The sequence below is a fragment of the Artemia sp. Qi Xiang Cuo genome, chromosome 15 (genome assembly GCF_049724085.1).
Source record: "Artemia sp. Qi Xiang Cuo chromosome 15, ASM4972408v1, whole genome shotgun sequence".
In the NCBI taxonomy this organism is placed as follows: Eukaryota; Metazoa; Arthropoda; class Branchiopoda; order Anostraca; family Artemiidae; genus Artemia; species Artemia sp. Qi Xiang Cuo.
In genome coordinates, this window is record NC_142808.1 from 2,215,780 (window position 1) to 2,235,711 (window position 19,932).

The following is a 19,932-nucleotide window of genomic DNA, read 5'->3' on the forward strand; positions in this document are numbered from 1 at the left end:
CTGTGTAATCTACCTGTTTTTTTATGTTTTTATGCAATCCCCTCAAATCAATTGTATACCTAAATTTCTGCTTATAGGGCTGACGACGCTCCAATTTTTTTTTTTTTTTTTTTTTGTTCACTACATAACTGTAATCAGCTTTTTTTACCCAAGAATTATTCTCTTATAAGAAAGAGAAAGGTTTTGAATACTATGAGCAAAAGCCTCAAGTTAAATATATTTGAGGGAGTGGACAGTCCTTTAACATTTTCCAGGAGGAAGAGGTATTGAAAACAGGTCAAAACTTTATTTTGCTCTGAATATTTCAAACTTGACCTATGAACACTGAAGTCCCACTTTCTCTGCCTCCAGAAAGAATATGGGGGGGGGGGGTGCAACAATAGGTGTGTAAATAACACCATTCAATAGGTAAAGTTAATTACAGTTGCTTAAAATGTGCTGGAAAATAATAAGAATTAATAAAACAAATTTTCAGGAAACCAGAAAAAAGTTCATTTTGCTTTTAAGATGGATGATTTACATCGAAAAGAAATCAATACCATGAATTAGTGCAAAGGGCTAAACTAAGTTGTTGAGTAAAGAGTAGGTTCAGGCTCAATCGTATGTACATACTAATTATATGTACATATAATTAGACATTGGATATATACAGAGGATTTTTCAATCATACATTCATAAAATATTAAACATGCCAATAGCTGGCAAAGACACAAGCTCGTTTGGCACATAAAAAAAAAAACAACTAAGGAAATAAATGGATAATCAATCAAAGAAAGACATAAAAAAGAATTAAAAGATAATAATAAACACAACATTAGTTACTCACAAAGCCACAGCAGACACCTCATTCAACAATACACAAAAAAGAAAACATTCTCAACCAGCAAGGGTACCAGGCCCGGATTTACGTATAGGCCCACTAGGCCCGGGCCTAGGGGCACACAATGCCGAGAGGTGCCAAAAAAAATCACTGAGCGATTTTTTTCCCTAACAAAAACTGGACTGATGTGATATACCGTCAAAGTGCCAGGTGCACTTTTGCTACTGCCCTGCCTATTCACAGAAAAGTGATTTTGAGACAACACAGGAATTCCATAGCCCCTTATAAACTGTCAGATGTCTCAAATCGGTTCCATGTAGCAGCCACACTATTTCTTAGAGAAAACGGGACCTCTCTGAATTTATCAATAGCTGGCATAATTTGTGTATATTGCAAGTTAAATGTGAAAATGGCACAGCAACTGGGAGCAAATCAAAAGAAAAGAAACAGCTAGGCAGTGTCAGGAGATTGTGCTTAACTTTGAATAATAACAAATGAAAAGTAACTGCCAGTTTAAAAGGAATAACGGATTATTCGCCCATATTGAACTATGTGCAAAGTAATATATTGAATGGCGTTGCTAATGACATGATTAAGAAATATGGAATGGACTTTTTTGATAATGTAAATGAAACAAAGGATGCTAAAGCAACACTTTTTGAGATACGTGCCCCCAATGAGGACTGTCCTGTGAGAAAGGGATCTGTTTCAAACCACTATAGTGACATTAATTCACTTCTAATAGATAAAGATAAGAGTACCAACTCAGTGTCACCTTATGTGATTAAGCTTCCCACAGAAATGCCGCACCTTCTGGCAACTGCTTATTCTTCGCTATTTGTCAAAATCAACTAGCTGCATAAGACGATCTGTCTTCAGCCGTCGAGAACTACCAGCTTCAATATCCAAAACTCCCCCTACTTGTTTTAATGGGTGATACCCATGCAACCAAAATTGTTTCAAATATAACCACTGACCTTTATTGATCTTCTAAAATGGAGGACAGTTATTGATAAGGTCAATGGTCATGAATTGTTACGCAGTGTCAAGCCCGTAAAAGACAAATGGTACATAAACATTGAGGAGTCAGCTAGTGAGAATTTGTGTGCTTCTTTGCAGGAAAAAAATGGTTGGTACTGCCACTCAAGTGTTTTTTAAGCAATTTAATAGAATAATACGAGAAGTGCCAACCGGAGTAGACACAGATATACTCTCTACTCAATATGACATTAAAAGTGTAAAGAGAGTTGGGTTATCTCTGTTTGTTAAACTCGGGTACATGGGCTCTTATTCTCCCTCAGTTTTTTTAAAGGAGGGAGTTTGTTTGCAAGAACATCTTTGGACATCGGCTAGCCTCATTTTTCTGCGCCAAAGTCCAAATTACGTATAATTACTAACCGCTGACACGGTAACTGGTGGAAATCCGTCAGGCAGCCTGGCATGCAGTTTTAAACGTAATGCGCTCTTTCACAACCATGTCCTTTATCATCATCATGATTTCTTAATAGCAATCCGTGCCGGATCCACTATTCTGATCAACCCATAGTTCCTAACCACTCAATTATAATTTTTGCGAAGGCTTCTGCTTCTCTGAGAAATTTAATTAACCGCTTAGTGTCTCAATCTCTAAATTACATAGTAATTGGTAATCCTAATACACATATCAATATTGACTTTGTTAGGAAAGATTATGTTCTTGATTGCCTCCCACTATGTTGCATCATTCCTATATCTCTACCTTTCACCTAAATCCACCACTCTGGAAGTACTACGGATCAATTATTCTGGTCAACTCATATTTCCCCTATGATAATAGATTTAACCGCTCAATTACAATTTTTGCGAAGGCTTGTGCTTTTCTGAGAAATCCAACTAACCACTTATGGTTTTTAAATTATGTAGTGATCGGTGATCTTAATACACATATTAATATTCGCTATGTACTTTCACTTATACTAATCACTCTGGAAGTACTACTGACATTGACCATGTTGTGTGCTCTTTATGCATCTTTTCTTCGATTGTAACTGCACATGATACTGACCACCCAACTATGATTCTTTCACTTTCTTGTAGTCCAACAGATTTCAGACTCAAAATGAAATTTAAATGGTTTTCCAAGTACAATTGGAAAAAAGCAGATATCTCATTCTAATTATTAACGCTTACATCCCAGCTATCTCTGATACTTATACCCTATCATTTATTGCAGCTTCAGTATGCGGGACCTGACAGAGTGTCTGAATTAAATTCGTATTTTAAAGAAATAGTGTCTTGTCTGAAAGAAGCTGAATGTACAGCTGTTCCGTCAGAACTTATCCGTACTGGTATTCAAAAATCAATCTGTTCAGGGGATGCCAATTTTTAGGCTGCGAAAAACAAAGCTAAATTCTGGCTTAGAGTTTAGAATGATTGTGGCAACCCACGAACGGGGTGGATTGTGGATTAAAACAAAAAAAGCGGATTACAAGAAGTATCTTAGGTCAGTAAGGTATCGCAGCATGGATTTTCCTGTGAATAAACGTGAATGGCCCAAAGTGATTAATTACGTAAAACTTAAGAGTGATTATTCCTGCGGTGATGCCATTTATCTAACAGATGGACTATTCTTCTATTTCTTGGTTTGTTAATTATTCCATATATGTCGTGTATTCTCGTCTCATTGCACCATTGCACCCGTACATGTACCTTTTTTCTCTATCCGTATTTTGCAGCGCATCCCGTACATGCCGGCACCTTTTTTCTCTATCCGTATTTCGCAGCGCATCCCGTACATGCCGTGTATTCTCGTCCAATTGCACCTTTTTTCTCTATCCGTATTTCGCAGCGCATCCCGTACATGCCGTGTATTCTCGTCCAATTGCACCTTTTTTCTCTATCCGTATTTGCAGCGACATGCAATTTCCTTTACACGCTCCGCATTTTGTAGTGCTTTTAAGAATTTAAAGTCCGATTCCAATTATATAGATGGAATATCTAAAGTTCATCTTTCGCGAAGTTGCCCTACACCTGTTTTTCATTTACAGTTATTTTTCATACGTGTGTTTGCACATCCAGTGTTCCTGAAAGTTTCATGGGAGGCATTTTGACCGGGGGTGAGTTGTCAGTATCCCTATCTTATTTTAGTGTCTCTTCTTCTGGATAATAGTTCTAAGAGTAAAGGAATTTATATTTGTGCTTTAGATCTTTCGAGAGCACTTGACAGTGTAATCCATTCCCATCTTTTTCATTCCTTTAAATTTCAGGTGTTGATTTTTCAGTTATTAATTAAAAAAAAACAAGTTTTTTTAACTGAAAGTAAGAATCGACATTAAAACTTAAAACGAACAGAAATTATTCCGTATATGAAAGGGGCTGTCCCCTCCTCAAGGCCTCGCTCTTTACGCTAAAGTTTTTTTTTTGTTTTAAAAAATAGAGTTGTGAGAAAGAGTCAAACTTTAGCGTAAAGAGCGAGGCGTTGAGGAGGGGACTGCCCCTTTCATATACGGAATAATTTCTGTTCGTTTTAAATTTTAATATTGCTCCTTACTTTCAGTTAAAAAAACTTGTTTTTTTAGTTAATTTCTGAACATTTTTGAATTAATGCAGCTGTGATTTTGGCTCACCGTACATGAATAATTTAAACGAAATTCGCACATTAATTTTCCTTTTTTTGGCTAATTTGCTTTCTCGAAATTTTGTTCTGACGTAACTTACGAATTAACTTACGTAACGAATTTCTATATTCGTATGTTTTTATTATGTATACTAGGGAGCTCACTCTCTAGTCAATACCTCGCTCTTTACGCTAAAGTTCGAATTTTGTTCGAATCACAAACCCCTGAATCAAAAAGACCGTTTAATTATAATAGATAGCTCTTTTTAAAGTAATAAAAAAAACTTTAGCGCAAAGGGCGAGGTATTAACTAGGGGGTGAAACTCCCTCATATACGTAATAATTTCTGTTCGTTTTAAGATTTAATGTTGCTTCTTAATTCAGTTGAAAAACAAACTTGTTTTTTATTTAATTTCTGATCGTTTTTTAAATAATGCTGGGAAATCTGGAAACTGTCCCTTCCCCAAGGAGATATCCCCCACGGAAAGATCCTCCCCCGTAACGCCTACTCTGACCCCGACCCCCACTAGAAAAAAATTCCTCCTGAAAACGCATGTATACTTCCCAATAACAAATACTATATGTAAGCAATGGACAAACTTTATAACTTGCAGCCCTTCCCCCGGGAACAGTGGGGGACTAAGTCATCCTCAAAGACATACAAATTAGATTTTCGACTATGCTGAACAAAATGGCTATCTAAAAATTTTGACTGGGTGACTTCGGGATAAAATGAGCGTGGGAGGGGCCAAGTTGCCCTCCAATTTTTTCGATCGCTCACAAAGGACATCAGAACTTTCAATTTCCATTTAAATAAACCCTCTCATGATATTCTAGGACTACTAGATCGATGCGATGACCCCTGGGAAAATAAAACAAACAAACAAATAAACACTTCTTCTGGCAAAAAGTACAAAATTCCACATTTTTGCAGATAGGAGCTTGAAACCTCTATAGTAGGGTTCTCTGATACTCTGAATATGATGGTGTGATTGTCATTAAAGTTCTTTTTCTTTTAGGGGTTTTCCCCCTTTTTTTGAAAATGAGGAAAATTATCTCAGGCACGTAACTTTTGATGGGTAGGACTAAACTTGATGAAACTTATATATTTGGAATCAGCATAAAAATTTGATGCTTCTGATGTATCTATTGGTATCAAAATTCCTTTTTTAGAGTTTCGGTTACTATTGAGCCGGGTCGCTCCTTACTTACAGTTCATTACCACGAACTGTTTGATACTGCTTCAGCAGTATTGGTATTCTAGTTCTTTCCTTAGTTTGAAATATTCTCCAACTACTATTATTAAAGTTAAAAGATATGTGAGACAAGGTGGCGTTTTGACATCTACCCTTCTTAAAATTTGCCTTTCTGGCTTGCTTATGCTGACAATTTACTCCTGATTAGTCGCACTAAGAGTGGTCCCTCCAAAATGACATATTCAATTTCTAATATTTTTTCCGGAATTGGCCTGTCGTTAAACGTAGAAAAGTGTGAGTTTCTATCGTTCCCTTCAACTTCTTTATCTCCTCTTAATTGGGATACTTTCTCTATGCCTCTGTTGATTCTATGCGGTGGTTGGGCATTATCCTTACTAATAATCTTTCGAATTTTCGTCAGCGCACTGTTTCAGATATTCCCAAAAGAATACAATTTGGATGTGCATAAATTTTTTCCAATAAAGGGATTGGGAAAGAAAAGCTAAAGTTTCTTATGATGTTTGTTGCGATATGTTTCTAGCTTATTATTTACCAGATTTTAACTCACATTTATTCATTTTTTAATTTGGCCCCGGCAACAACCAAAACTGCATAGTCGCATATGGATGTCTTTGTTATTAAAACTTAATTCCCAGTTTGTCCTATTTTTTACAATATATTTGGCTGTTTAAGTTTTTACTTAACTTATCATAACAATCACATTTCATTTTCATTGTCATTGATACTCTAATTCTGCAAATCTGTCTTAACTTAAAAAAAAACAAACAAAGATTGATACTTGTATGCTTCAGCTATCCAATGAAGCAAAATATATCTCAACTTAAAAAAAAAAAAGATTAATACTTGTATTTTTCAGCTTTCCAATGAAGTAAAATATATCACAACTCAAAAAAAAATTATTGATACTTGCATCCTTCAGCTATCCAATGAAGCAAAATATATCTCAACTTAGAAAAATTATTGATACTTGTATCCTTCAGCTATCTAATGAAGCAAAATATATCTCAACTTAAAAAAAAAATAAATGATTGATACTTGTATCCTTTAGCTATTTAATGAAGCAAAATATATCTCAACTTCAAAAAAATAGATGATTGATACTTGTATCCTTCAGCTATCCAAGGATGCTAAAGCTAATTTTTAGGAATAAACTTGTTTTCATTTGTCAGGACACCTAATTTGTACTTACTGGGATTATACGATCATCTAGCTTCTGTTTAAGTTGCAAAAGATATTCTTTATCACTCTTAGTTTTAAAAAATCGCTCAATAGGTCGTTCAGGAGAAGAAGGTAATTGAACAACGCTGCTTAAACCTAGATTCTCTCTTCTCTTGGTCTCTTCTTCCCATAGAACAGACAGTCCTGGATTCATATCAACCCCATCTGGAAAACAAAGATAAAAATAGCAATTCATAAAGAAAAACATAAGATATATGTGGATATCAGAGCAAAGACATATATTAGGAACAAGCATTCAAGGCTGCATAGAAGGAAATATTGAAGTTGGGAAAGAAACGATTTAAGCCATTAAAATCAAGAAGGCACTGGACGAGACAGGGTTCTCTCATGCTCAGAATGATAATCTCAGACCCATCAATGTAGAATCAACTTAAGAAAATATAGAATATCACTAAGACTGTAGCATGACTAGCCTGATATTTGGAAGCTAAGCGTATACTTCACAAATAATGCTCAGTTTTCACCAAAGCCAGTATTCAAGAATATCTAAACTAGTAGATGTTTTGAGCTAGTTTTTAAGTTCCTGAGCTATGTGATTACAAATATGAAGCTTATATTGAAGTGCGAAATGTGACATGAATTAAAACACTACATGTAGATATTTAGTAAAAGCTTTGATTTTTTTTTAAGGTTTGATTTAAAAAAATAGATTTAAAACATTAGTTGCATTAAAGGATTTTGAGCTGATTACAAACCTGAAACTAAAATCGGAGCATAAAAAATCCTAATAGAAAAAACATTCAGTACATTCTTAAGACATTGTCTGAACAACATGCATATTTTATATCTAGTACCAGCGGCAGGCTTGTATATATGTGATTGTCAAACTACGCATTAGCATATTTATCGCGTTATTCTTAGATGTCAAATCAGCAATTCCAATTGAATTATGGGATTATGGCGTGAATTTAAGTCTTCTTCCTGTTAACCCTTCACATAATCATACATTCATTATGATTTGTATTCTCTTGATATTCTTTGTGATCCTCACTGTTGTTTCTCTTCTAACTAAAAAAGTCGTTTGCGATTAGATGTGATCATCACTAAATTATGGCGAGAATTCATTTCCTCCTTCCCGTGTTTTTTCGCACACGCTAAAATAGCACATTCCTTCATCCAGGGTGGCAAATCAGCAACTTCTATTTTATTAAGAAATTCTGGCGTGAATTCCATTTCTCCTTCCTGTTTATCCTTAACAGACACAACGTCAGTTACATAAAAAATGTGTTTCCAAAATGAAGGCTTTAAACGAATTTTCTCAAGCTCGTGACCTATCTATATCATTTATTCAGGCCAGAAAATCCCAGAGTATTAATTTTCAAAAAAAGGTATGGAGCTGTTTCCAAGAAAATACGCATAGCTATATCTTTAAACGAGCAACTATATATGCTGTGTTTCCTCCTTACTGTATTTTTTGTATGTATATATAGATTTAAGTATGTACATTGTTCGTGAAAACGGCTCAATTTTTTTTTTTTGAAAAATGGCACCCTGGGATTTTCTGGCCTGAAAAAAAGATCTAGATAGATCACAAATTTGATAAAATTGTTGAGAGCCTTAACTTTGGTAAAAAAGAATCATGTGAGTGATGTCATGTTTATTTACATTCCAAGGGCATAAATTACACCATTTTTTCCCCAGAACGGACGTATGCAAAATTACACAAACACGACAGATGACTTTGAACAGCCAAAGAAAAAGGCAAAAAACAAGAAGCGGCAAAAATCCCAAGGTAAAATTACAATAGAATGAAGGAACGTGTTAGTTTAACGTGCGTGAGTCTGTGAAAGACAAACAAAAAGGAGAAAATTAAATTTACGCCAGAATTACTCAATTCCGTTGAAATTGCTAATTTTTCACCCTAGAATGAAGAAACATATTATTTTAGCGTCTAAAAAAATACATAAGAAAAGCGATATTCTAGGACTACTGGGTCGATACGATCACCCCTGGGAAAAAAAACAAACAAACAAACAAATAAACACGCATCCGTGATCTTTCTTCTGGCAAAAAAAAATGCAAAATTCCACATTTTTGTAGATAGGAGCTTGAAACCTCTACTGTAGGGTTCTCTGATACGCTGAATATGATGGTGTGATTTTCATTAAGATTCTATAGATTTTAGGGGGTCTGTCCCCCTCTTTTTGAAAATCAGCCACATATTCTCAGGCACGTAACTTTCGATTAGTAAGATTAAAATTGATAAAATTTATATATTTGAAATCAGTATTAAAATCTGATTCTTTTGATGTATCTCTTGGTATCGAAATTCCGTTTTTTAGAGTTTCGGTTAACATTTAGCCGGGTCGCTCCTTACTTACAGTTCGTTACCACGAACTGTTTGAAAATCGTTGATATCGACATTATCGACAATTCAGGAATTAAAATAACGTTTCGTCTCCTAACGATTCTCTTGTAGGGAAGGCAAAGTCTTGTCTGGGACTCGATGTATATGATCCATGGCATCTATAGGCAGCATATTCTTTTCTTTGGGCGTTGAGCTAGGCAATATTGAGGAGGCTCGATAAATATTGAGGTGTTTCAGAATATTTTCTTGACCTAATATTCCTAGACCTCAAGGACATATTTTCTTCTTTGTTGTCTTTTGCAACTCTATGGGCAAATCTTGCTCATTCTTTCCGTTTTCTTCCAATTTTATTGCTTATTTTTATTTCGTTTGCTTTATATTTGGGGCAGGTATCAAACAGTTCGTGGTAACGAACTGTAAGTAAGGAGCGACCCGGCTCAATGGTAACCGAAACTGTAGAAAACAGAATTTTGATACTAATAGATACATCAAAAGAATCACATTTAAATGCTAATTTCAAATACATAAGGTTCATCAAGTTTAGTCCTACCCATCAAAAGTTACGCGCCAGAGAAAATTTGGCTGATTTTCGAACAAAGGGAAAAACCCCCTAAACGTTATAGAACCTTAATGAAAATGACACCATCATATTCCACGTATCCGTATCAGAGAACCCTACTGTAGAGGTTTCAAGCTCCTATCTACAAAAATGTTGAATTTTGCATTTTTTGCCAGAAGAAAGATCACGGGCGCGTGTTTATTTTTATTTTTATTTTTTTCCCAGGGGTGATCGTATCGACCCAGTGGTCCTAGAATATCGTGGGAGGGCTTATTGGAATGCAAATTAAAAGTTCTAGTGCCCTTTTTAAGTGACCAAAAAAAATGGAGGGCAACTAGGCCCCCTCCCACGCTCATTGTTTTCCCAAAGTCACCTGATCAAAATTTTGAGATATCTATTTTGTTCAGCATGTTTGAAAATATTATAAGTATATCTTTTAGGATGACTTAATCCCCCGAAGTTCCCGGGAGGAGGGCTGAAAGTTATGAACTTTACCCAATGTTAACATATAGTATTGGTTATTGGGAAGTATACAGTACAGACGTTTTCCGGGGAGATTTTTCCTGGTAGTGAGGGGGGGGTCGGGCAGGGACGTACACAGGGAGGGGGGCCTACGGGCCCGCCCCCCCCCCCCCGAAATCTCACGATTTTTTTCATTTTCCCATAATTTTCTGATTTTTCTCACAGAATAATGGGTTTGAAGGATTTGGCCCCCCCCGAAACAAATTCATGCGTACGTGCCTGGGGTCGGGGGTTATGTAGGAGGATCTTTCCATGAAGGAAGTTTTCATAGGGGAAGGGGCATTGCTATGAAGGGGGCGCCGGATTTCCCAGCATTATTTAAAAAAAGATCAGAAATTAAATATAAAAAACAAGTTTTTCAACTGCAACAGCAGCAACATCAAACTTTAAACGAACAGAAAATATTACATATATGATTGGGTTCACCCCCTAGTCAATACCTCACTCTTTAAGCCAGAGATTTTTTAGTACTTTCATAAGATCTATTTATTCTAATTAACGGCCTTTGTCATTAAGCGGTCATTTTTAAAGAATTGGAACAAAATTCGAACTTTCACTTAAAGAGCAAGGTATTGACTAGGGGGCAAACTCCCTAATATACGTATTAAAAATACATGAATATAGAAGTTCGTTACGTAAGTTAATTCGTAAGTTACGTATATTTATTACTAATAAAAACGTTCGTAAATAAAATGAAACAAGTTTCGAGAAAGCAATTTAACCATATAAAAGTAAATTAATATGAAAATTTAGTTTTAATTGTTCATGTACTGTGAGCCAAGATCAAAATCTGCATTTATTCAAAAACATTCAAAAATTAAATAAAAACTGAAAGTAGTTTTTTTAACTGAAAGTAAGGAGCGAAATTAAAACTTAAAACGAGCAGAAATTATTCCGTATATGAAAGGGGCTGTCCCCTCCTCAACGCCTTGCTCTTTACGCTAAAGTTTGACTTTCTCACAACTCTATTTTTTTAAACAATAAAAAACTTTAGTGTAAAGAGCGAGGCATTGAGGAGGGAACAGCCCCTTTCATAAACACAATAATTTCTGTTCGTTTTAAGTTTTAATGTCGCTCCTTACTTTCAGTTAAAAAAACTTGTTTTTTTTATTTAATCTAAAAAAGTACGATATAACTCTCTTGTGTTAACTTAATTAGTCAATGACTGAATGAAGACTATTACCCTAAGTAATTCTATAGATAAAGCTGAAAGAGAAGAACAGTGTGGTTTTAGGAATAGGAGAGGGTGCATCAACCAAATTATATTCTTAGATTAATAATTGAAAATTTTGTAAACAGTCAAGCCCCTTGTCCTCAGTTTTTTTTTATATATTATGCACTGGCATTCGATTGAGCTGATAGAAAAGCTTTGTTGATATTTCTATTATTGTATGGTATATCAAACAAATACATTAAAGCGATTATTGCGATGCACAAGAGCATTATCGTTGTAGTTAAAGTAAGAAATGAGGTTAGTGCTTAGTAGTTGGTTTGGTGCGGAATCAGTAGTTAAGAAGGGTTATTTCCTCTATTTATATGGATCATTTTTATATACTATCTCGCAAGGAACCCAGAAAAAACTACAGCAGAACAAGGTATTAAATGGGAAGGTCAAACCCTGCTAGACTTAGACTCTGCAGATAATTTGATTGTTCTAACGTGAGAAAGATGAATGATAAATATTTTTGAGGTTTTGAGAAACCATGGTGCAAGAATAAATTTTAAAATTAATGTTATGGAGACTAATTTTTTTTAGACAGTAAATAATAATATATGTAAAAATAGAATACCGAAGGCACAGGATGTCTATTCACAATTGAAAATGTTTAAAAGAATAAAAAGGTAAGCTTTACAACCAAGATTACATTACAAGAAGCAATGACAACAGTGGCGGATCCAGAGGGGGCGCGCCCCCATAACATAGTCTAAAGTAATATAATTTACTTAATTAACGCAATTGCGTTAATTAAACTTGCGCCTAACGGAAGTTTATTGGGTCGACCTATTTTTCACCCCCCCCGCCCCTGAATGGCAATACCAGAAATATGTATACTTAAAATAGAAACAATTTATAAGGTAATGCGATGATGAAACTTTTGATTGAGAGTGAACTGCAGAAGAAAACTATTTGGATATTTCGGCTAATAGCCGTCTATGTGAAACAGAACATGGAGCAAGATAAAACTCTAACTTACGATAAGCCAAAGTTAAAACTAACAATAAAAGCAGCAATAATATTTCCTCATTTTTTGCCTTAATTTAAATTTTATCATTATTCAACTTTTTTGTTTCGCTGAACACGGCTATTAAATAGGTACCCAATATATTCAATTTGTTGCCTTCCGTCATTCTTTGTTATTAAGGTTCATTGCCTGCTTTATTGTTTATAAGATGCAAATGCAGGTCTTCATCGCTATTAACTTAAAGTTGTTGAGAAGGATGCACTGGATTGAAAAATTTGAAGTTTGATTAAGAGAGGTTGGGGAAGACTTGCTGGATTGAAAAAAAATGTTAATTACTTCAGAGAGGTTGAGTAAGTTGTGTTGGATTGAAAAAAAAATCATTATTTACTTAGAGAGGTTAAGGATGTCGTGTTGGACTGAAAAAATCGTTATTTACTTAACAGAGGTTGCATAAGTTGTGCTGGAATGAAATAAAATCGTTATTTACTTCAAAGAGGTTAAGGAGGAAGTGCTTGATTGAAAAAATCGTTATTTACTTAACAGAGGTTGCATAAGTTATGCTGGATTGAAATAAAATCGTTATTTACTTAACAGAGGTTGCATAAGTTGTGCTGGATTGAAATAAAATCGTTATTGACTTCAAAGAGGTTAAGGAGGATGTGCTTGATTGAAAAAATCGGTATTTACTTAACAGAGGTTGCATAAGTTGTGCTGGATTGAAATAAAATCGTTATTTACTTCAAAGAGGTTCAAGAGGATGTGCTTGATTGAAAAAATCGTTATTTACTTAACAGAGGTTGCATTAGTTGTGCTGGATTGAAATAAAATCGTTATCCGGCTTGCAGCGGTAGCTAGCAACCTAGTAAGAGACGACCACCTCCAATTTTAAGAAATGTAAAACCCCCCAACTCCTAAAAAAAGAGTCAGATCAAAACAAAAAGTACACCATTAAAACCGCCTTGTCCGAAACCCCCATAAAAGAAACTTACCGCCCTTTGGCTTGAATAACAAAGAAAATATATTGGTATGAAAATCAAGAAAATTGACTTTAACCACGTTATTCTCCACAAACGGGATATTTTTTTCTTTCCGCTTGATTTTCCTCCTCAGCTAGCTGGGCACTGGAAAATTATAGAGAGCTGTATAATAGCTCATTTTAAAGGAAATTGCAACATCTAGTCACTTTTGTAATTAAAAATAAATACTTTTTAAAGTAGAATCAATTTTGTCAAAAAAAATTGCATTTTTGATGTATTTTCATACTGCAGTCTTTTCAAAGATATTTGAATTTTGAAGCAATCAAACAGTTCATGGTAATGAAATCTATAGTAATAATAGCTACTTGTCTCAATAGTAACCGACACTCCTGGAACCAAAATTTTCTTTTTTGGCTTAATCGCTAAAGTTATTATGTAAACTGCAAAAAAAATTATGATTTACTTCAAAGAGGTTAAGGAGGATGTGCTTGATTGAAAAAATCGGTATTTACTTAACATAGGTTGCATAAGTTGTGCTGGATTGAAATAAAATCGTTATTTACTTCAAAGAGGGTAAGGAGGATGTGCTTGATTGAAAAAATCGGTATTTACTTAACAGAGGTTGCATAAGTTATGCTGGATTGAAATAAAATCGTTATTTACTTAACAGAGGTTGAATAAGTTGTGCTGGATTGAAATAAAATCGTTATTTACTTCAAAGAGGTTAAGGAGGATGTGCTTGATTGAAAAAATCGTTATTTACTTAACAGAGGTTGCATAAGTTGTGCTGGATTGAAATAAAATCGTTATTTACTTAACAGAGGTTGCAGAAGTTGTACTGGATTGAAATAAAATCGTTATTTACTTCAAAGAGGTTAAGGAGGATGTGCTTCATTGAAAAAATCGGTATTTACTTAACAGAGGTTGCATTAGTTGTGCTGGATTGAAATAAAATCGTTATTTACTTCAAAGAGGTTAAGAAGGATGTGCTTGATTGAAAAAATCGGTATTTACTGGACAGAGGTTGCATTAGTTGTGCTGGATTGAAATAAAATCGTTATTTATTTCAAAGAGGTTAAGGAGGATGTGCTTGATTGAAAAAATCGGTATTTAATTAACAGAGGTTGCATAAGTTGTGCTGGATTGAAATAAAATCGTTATTTACTTCAATGAGGTCAAGGAGGATGTGCTTGATTGAAAAAATCGGTATTTACTTAACAGAGGTTGCATAAGTTGTGCTGGATTGAAATAAAATCGTTATTTACTTCAAAGAGGTTAAGGAGGATGTGCTTGATTGAAATAAAATCGTTATTTACTTCAAAGAGGTTAAGGAGGATGTGCTTGATTGAAAAAATCGTTATTTACTTAACAGAGGTTGCATAAGTTGTGCTGGATTGAAATAAAATCGTTATTTACTTCAAAGAGGTTAAGGAGGATGTGCTTGATTGAAAAAATCGTTATTTACTTAACAGAGGTTGCATAAGATGTGGTGGATTGAAATAAAATCGTTATTTATTTCAAAGAGGTTAAGGAGGATGTGCTTGATTGAAAAAATCGCTATTTACTTAACAGAGGTTGCATAAGTTGCGGTGGATTGAAATAAAATCGTTATTTACTTCAAAGAGGCTAAGGAGGATGTGCTTGATTGAAAAAATCGTTATTTACTTAACAGAGGTTGCATAAGTTGTGCTGGATTGAAATAAAATCGTTATTTACTTCAAAGAGGTTAAGGAGAATGTGCTTGATTCAAAAAAAAATCGATATTTACTTAACAGAGGTTGCATAAGATGTGGTGGATTGAAATAAAATCGTTATTTACTTAACAGAGGTTGCATAAGTTGTGCTGGATTGAAATAAAATCGTTATTTACTTCAAAGAGGTTAAGGAGGATGTGCTTGATTGAAAAAATCGTTATTTACTTAAAAGAGGTTGCTTAAGTTATGCTGGATTGAAATAAAATCATTATTTACTTCAAAGAGGTTAAGGAGGATGTGCTTGATTGAAAAAATCGGTATTTACTTAGGAAAAGTTGAGGAAGTCATGTTGAATTGAAAGGAATTCTTATGAAGAGAAATCGTCTTAAGCACAATGCACCAAATAACAAGCTGCATAATAATATATTACCACCCCCCCCCCCTTCTTAGGGCTATAATATAAGAAAGGTTAAAGTGACTAGGAAAGATGTGGTTTTCTGCAATTTAGCTGGGACCACCCAAAAATTGGAACGTTCTTCAATAAGCTGGTGAGGAGTTATAAGATAAGATTTAAAGGAATTAAAAATTTCGCGGGAGGGAGTAAAGAGTGAAGCTCTGAACAGAGTGGGGAGAGGGAGAAGTATTATCTGCAGATTTATTGGCCTCAGATGGATTAATATGAAAATTGGATTAATATGATTATATGAAAGGGGCTGTCCCCTCCTCAACGCCTCACTCTTTACGCTAAAGTTTGATTTCTCACAACTCTATTTTTTTTTTAACAATGAAAAACTTTAGCGTAAAGAGCGAGGCGTTGAGGAGGGGACAGCCCCTTTCATATACGGAATAATTTCTGTTCGTTTTAAGATTTAACGTCGTTCCTTACTTTCAGTTAAAAAAAATTGTTTTTATATTTATTCTGCAAAAAAACAACAGAAATAGTACTATGTAGGAATAACATTTGATTGTATAATGTTGATAACAAAAAAAAAAAAAAAAAAAAAAAAAAGTTACAGCTTCTACCTGTGTTGATTTGGTATGTTATAAGAAATTATATTTGTCTCAATTTTTAGAGATGTGTTGTCTTTGTACCTTATAAATGCATACGCAACTACACCTTCTAGGAACATATCAAATCTCTTTAAGCGAACAATAACTGAGTATATATGTATGTATTTTTTCTTGAAAACGAATCCATACTTTTTTCTGAAAATTGGCACGCTCCTTTTTTCTAAAATAAAAAGCCGATTTAGAGCCGGTCAAGACCTTGGGGAAATTCACTCAGAGCCTTAATTTTGATTATCTGGAAACGTCCTCTAGGGAGATCGCGCACGAGATAGGCTGATGTTATAAATCAACGCCTCTTCAACCGCAATATCGACCCTAATGAGGCCCCATCTTTAGCCCTGGACAAGGCTGCTTGGAGAAGACTGACAGCACTGTCAACCAGTTCCCTCAACGCTGGCAACCCTGCTGAGCAAGAGCGTTAAGTCAAGTAAGTCAAGCCTTAATTTCAGTAAAACATCGCTCGTTTGAATGAAGTCACATTCATATGCATTAAAACATCCATACAATATCCATAAATTATAAATCAATGGTCAATTACTCAGCTAGCCCGTGCCATGACTCACATAAGATATTGATACCAAGCAAACATATTTCTCTTGAGAAATTAATAAAGTTCAAGCGCCATTGAAACTAAGCTAGTATTTACGAGAGGATTAAATAAAAAAAAAAAACAAGTTTTTTAAACTGAAAGTAAGGAGCGACATTAAAACTTAAAACGAACAGAAATTATTCCGTATATGAAAGGGGCTGTCCCCTCCTCAACGCCTCGCTCTTTACGCTAAACTTGATGAAAGTTATATATTTGAAATCAGCATTGAAATCTGATTCTTTTGATATATCTATTGGTATCAAAAACCCGTTTTCTAGAGTTTCGGTTACCATTGAGCCGGGTCGCTCCTTACTTACAGTTCGTTTACCACGAACTGTTTGATTTGAAACACAAATACAATTACCTATATATATATATATATATATATATATATATATATATATATATATATATATATATATATATATATATATATATATATATATATATATATATATATATATATATATATATATATTTATGTATATATATTGAAATTCAACAGAGACCAAATTTTCCAAATTACCACTTTTTCTGTTACAATTGGAACATGCCATTGACATTTTCATTATCAGTCCTGGGTCTTAAATTTATTTCGAAGTCATATTCTTGTCGGCACAAGGCCCACCGTGTCAATCGTTGGTTATCTGGTTTCATTATATTCAGCCACCGTAATGGGTTGTGATCCGTAATGATTTTAAATATTCGTAAGCAAGTTTTTTAACCACGTAATACGATTGCTGGACAATTTTTTAATTTTAAAATAATTTGATGCTGCTTTGGGTAAGTTTCTGGGGATAAATATGTTTGGATGTTACAAGAAATTCGGGTTCCGAAGTGTTCTTTCGCTACAAAGAGTGTTTGTCAGTCCATCAAATGCATTCTGTTCATTTTTACTTCATTTCACAGGGTCTAAAACTCCCTTTTTGTTAGATCCTGAGGTTTATCTATCGTTGTAAAACTTGGTATGAACTTTTAACAACATCTAGCTCAGACATGAAAAAAGTTCCTAAGCTGTCAGTAGCAGAATTCGACGGAATTCCAAAAGCTGCCGACACTTTAGCAGCACCACTTGGGTTTTGACAGCTTCTCTTTAAGCAAAAAGTATTTTTACATGTAAAAATGGTATTTTCAAACAAAATCTGCCAACAATTTTGAAAACTACCAAGTAGCATTGCTACTTTGCTACCCCTCTTTTTCCACGGCAGATCCCCCTAGTCCCAGAAACGACGAATTTTTTTTATCTGTATTTGGGACCGCCCCGCTTCTAATTTTTCTGTTTTTCCCTCAGCAGGGTTATAATACCGTTCCCAAGTCCCAACTTCGCGACCAAGGTATTGCGTTTGTTGACTATACTAATATACAATTTTCTACGCTTAAAGTCAACTCTAGTCTTTAAGACTGGTTAAAACTTGGCTCATGTGAGTTATATGTTCATTAAAGAAGTCTATAATATCAACTATAAACTGCAGTATCACCCAGGTATGCATTGCATATGGTACCGATTTAAAATACAATCGATAATTTTTTTGAAAAATTGATGGTGCCCCTTTTAGTCCAAGAGGCATATACCTAAACTGGTATAGCCCAAACGGGGCAATGAAAGCAGTTTTTGTAGAATCTTCTAGATGCATTTTTACTTGCCAATATCCTCTCCTTAAGCGTAAAAGCGATGTAAATTTTGATAAGTCTAATGACTCCAAAATTTCATCCATTCCAGGTATTGGGTACGCGTCTGACTCGGAAATAGCATTAAACTTTCTACAATCTTCACAAAATCGTAATGGAGAAAACTTTCCATGGGGATGGGAAAGTTTTCTGGGGGAAATAATCTGCTCCTGTGTTCCCATGGGAGCAAGCGTTCCTTCGTCACTCCCCTCCCACGCGAAAAACTCCTTCCCAAGAAAATCCCCTCTGCCCTAGAAAATCCACCCTTTTAAAAAGTACCCCACACGCAAAATTGAGCATCCATAGATAAAGTACAAAATAGGTACCTAAAAATGTGGATTAGATGTTCTAAGGGGTAAAAAGGGGACTAGATATTAAAAGCAATTTTAGGACAGGGGCTGATTGGTCTGCAATCACTTTCAACTCACTCTTCAGCTGCCTTCCCTCCAAAAACATTTAATCAAAATAATGAAATAGCCATCTTCCTCACAATAGCCTAAAGTTCAAATAGATACGCCTGTGGGGATGGCATAACTTTCAACAGCTTCTAAGAGGAATGCCGAATAAAATCCGAACATCCAAAAGAGCGCATCAGCAATATCGATGGAACGACTGAGGGTATTAAGTTGAAACTTACACATTGAGCCTTCAGGTAAAATTACGACCGGTGCTGTGTATTCTGAGTTAGATAGTTCTATGAATCCCAAATTTAGTATTCGGCCTAATTCTTTTTTAATTTCTTGTCGTTTCACCTCCGGGATTCGATAAGGGTTTTATAAGTTTATTTTATTTTACCGGTATTTTATGTCCGTTTTTTCAATCCGGTCTACCAGCACATAGGGGAACTCCGTGAGTAAATTGGTTAACTGGTATTTTTTAGCTTTGCTCAAATTAGTTTCCATAGCAACTCTTTCAATGGCATGTTTATGTGTCTCAGCCGGGTCTATTGTACCTAAGGGGGCACTTTCCTCGTCTTTTTCTGATATTAAAATCACGAAGCAGCGCGTCTATAAATCTTTTGGGCTTAAATTTCTATTCTTCCTATTGAATTTTCATTGTAATGTAAACTTCCTCCTTTTACCTCGTCCGTCAATTTTCCTCGTCGTCCTTTTCCTCCTCGTCTCGTCAATAATGTATCATACAATTTGCATTGTTTACTCTCCTTTTCATCTTATATGGTCCTTTCCATCATACTTCCAGTTTATTATTGCCCTTAACAATATTGCCATGGAAAAAATGGAAAAAATGTCTGAGGTAATGATGAACGAAAATCAAGCACAACAAAAACTGCGGATAGAAGACACGTGACAGCAAGCATCACAACGAATCACAAATGAAAGCGATTGACAACGAATTCTGCAATTAAAGAACAAACGACAGCGAGGTCTACCTCGATTCGAAAACAAAAAAAGACGCGCAACGAGCGAGAATCACAATGTTTTACAAACGAAAAACTGAAATATGTAAAAAAATAATTAAAGAAAAATAATAAC

General features: G+C 34.8%; 1 protein-coding gene across 1 annotated transcript in view; it reads right to left on the reverse strand.

Annotated features, from left to right (window-relative positions):
* Positions 1 to 19,932, reverse strand: part of PolZ1 (DNA polymerase zeta catalytic subunit) — a 221,153-nt gene that overhangs the window by 173,627 nt on the left and 27,594 nt on the right. The window contains exon 5 of the mRNA XM_089101767.1: positions 6,822 to 7,015. Coding sequence (XP_088957893.1) covers positions 6,822 to 7,015 — 194 coding nt within the window. The remainder of the gene's footprint in view (positions 1 to 6,821; positions 7,016 to 19,932) is intronic.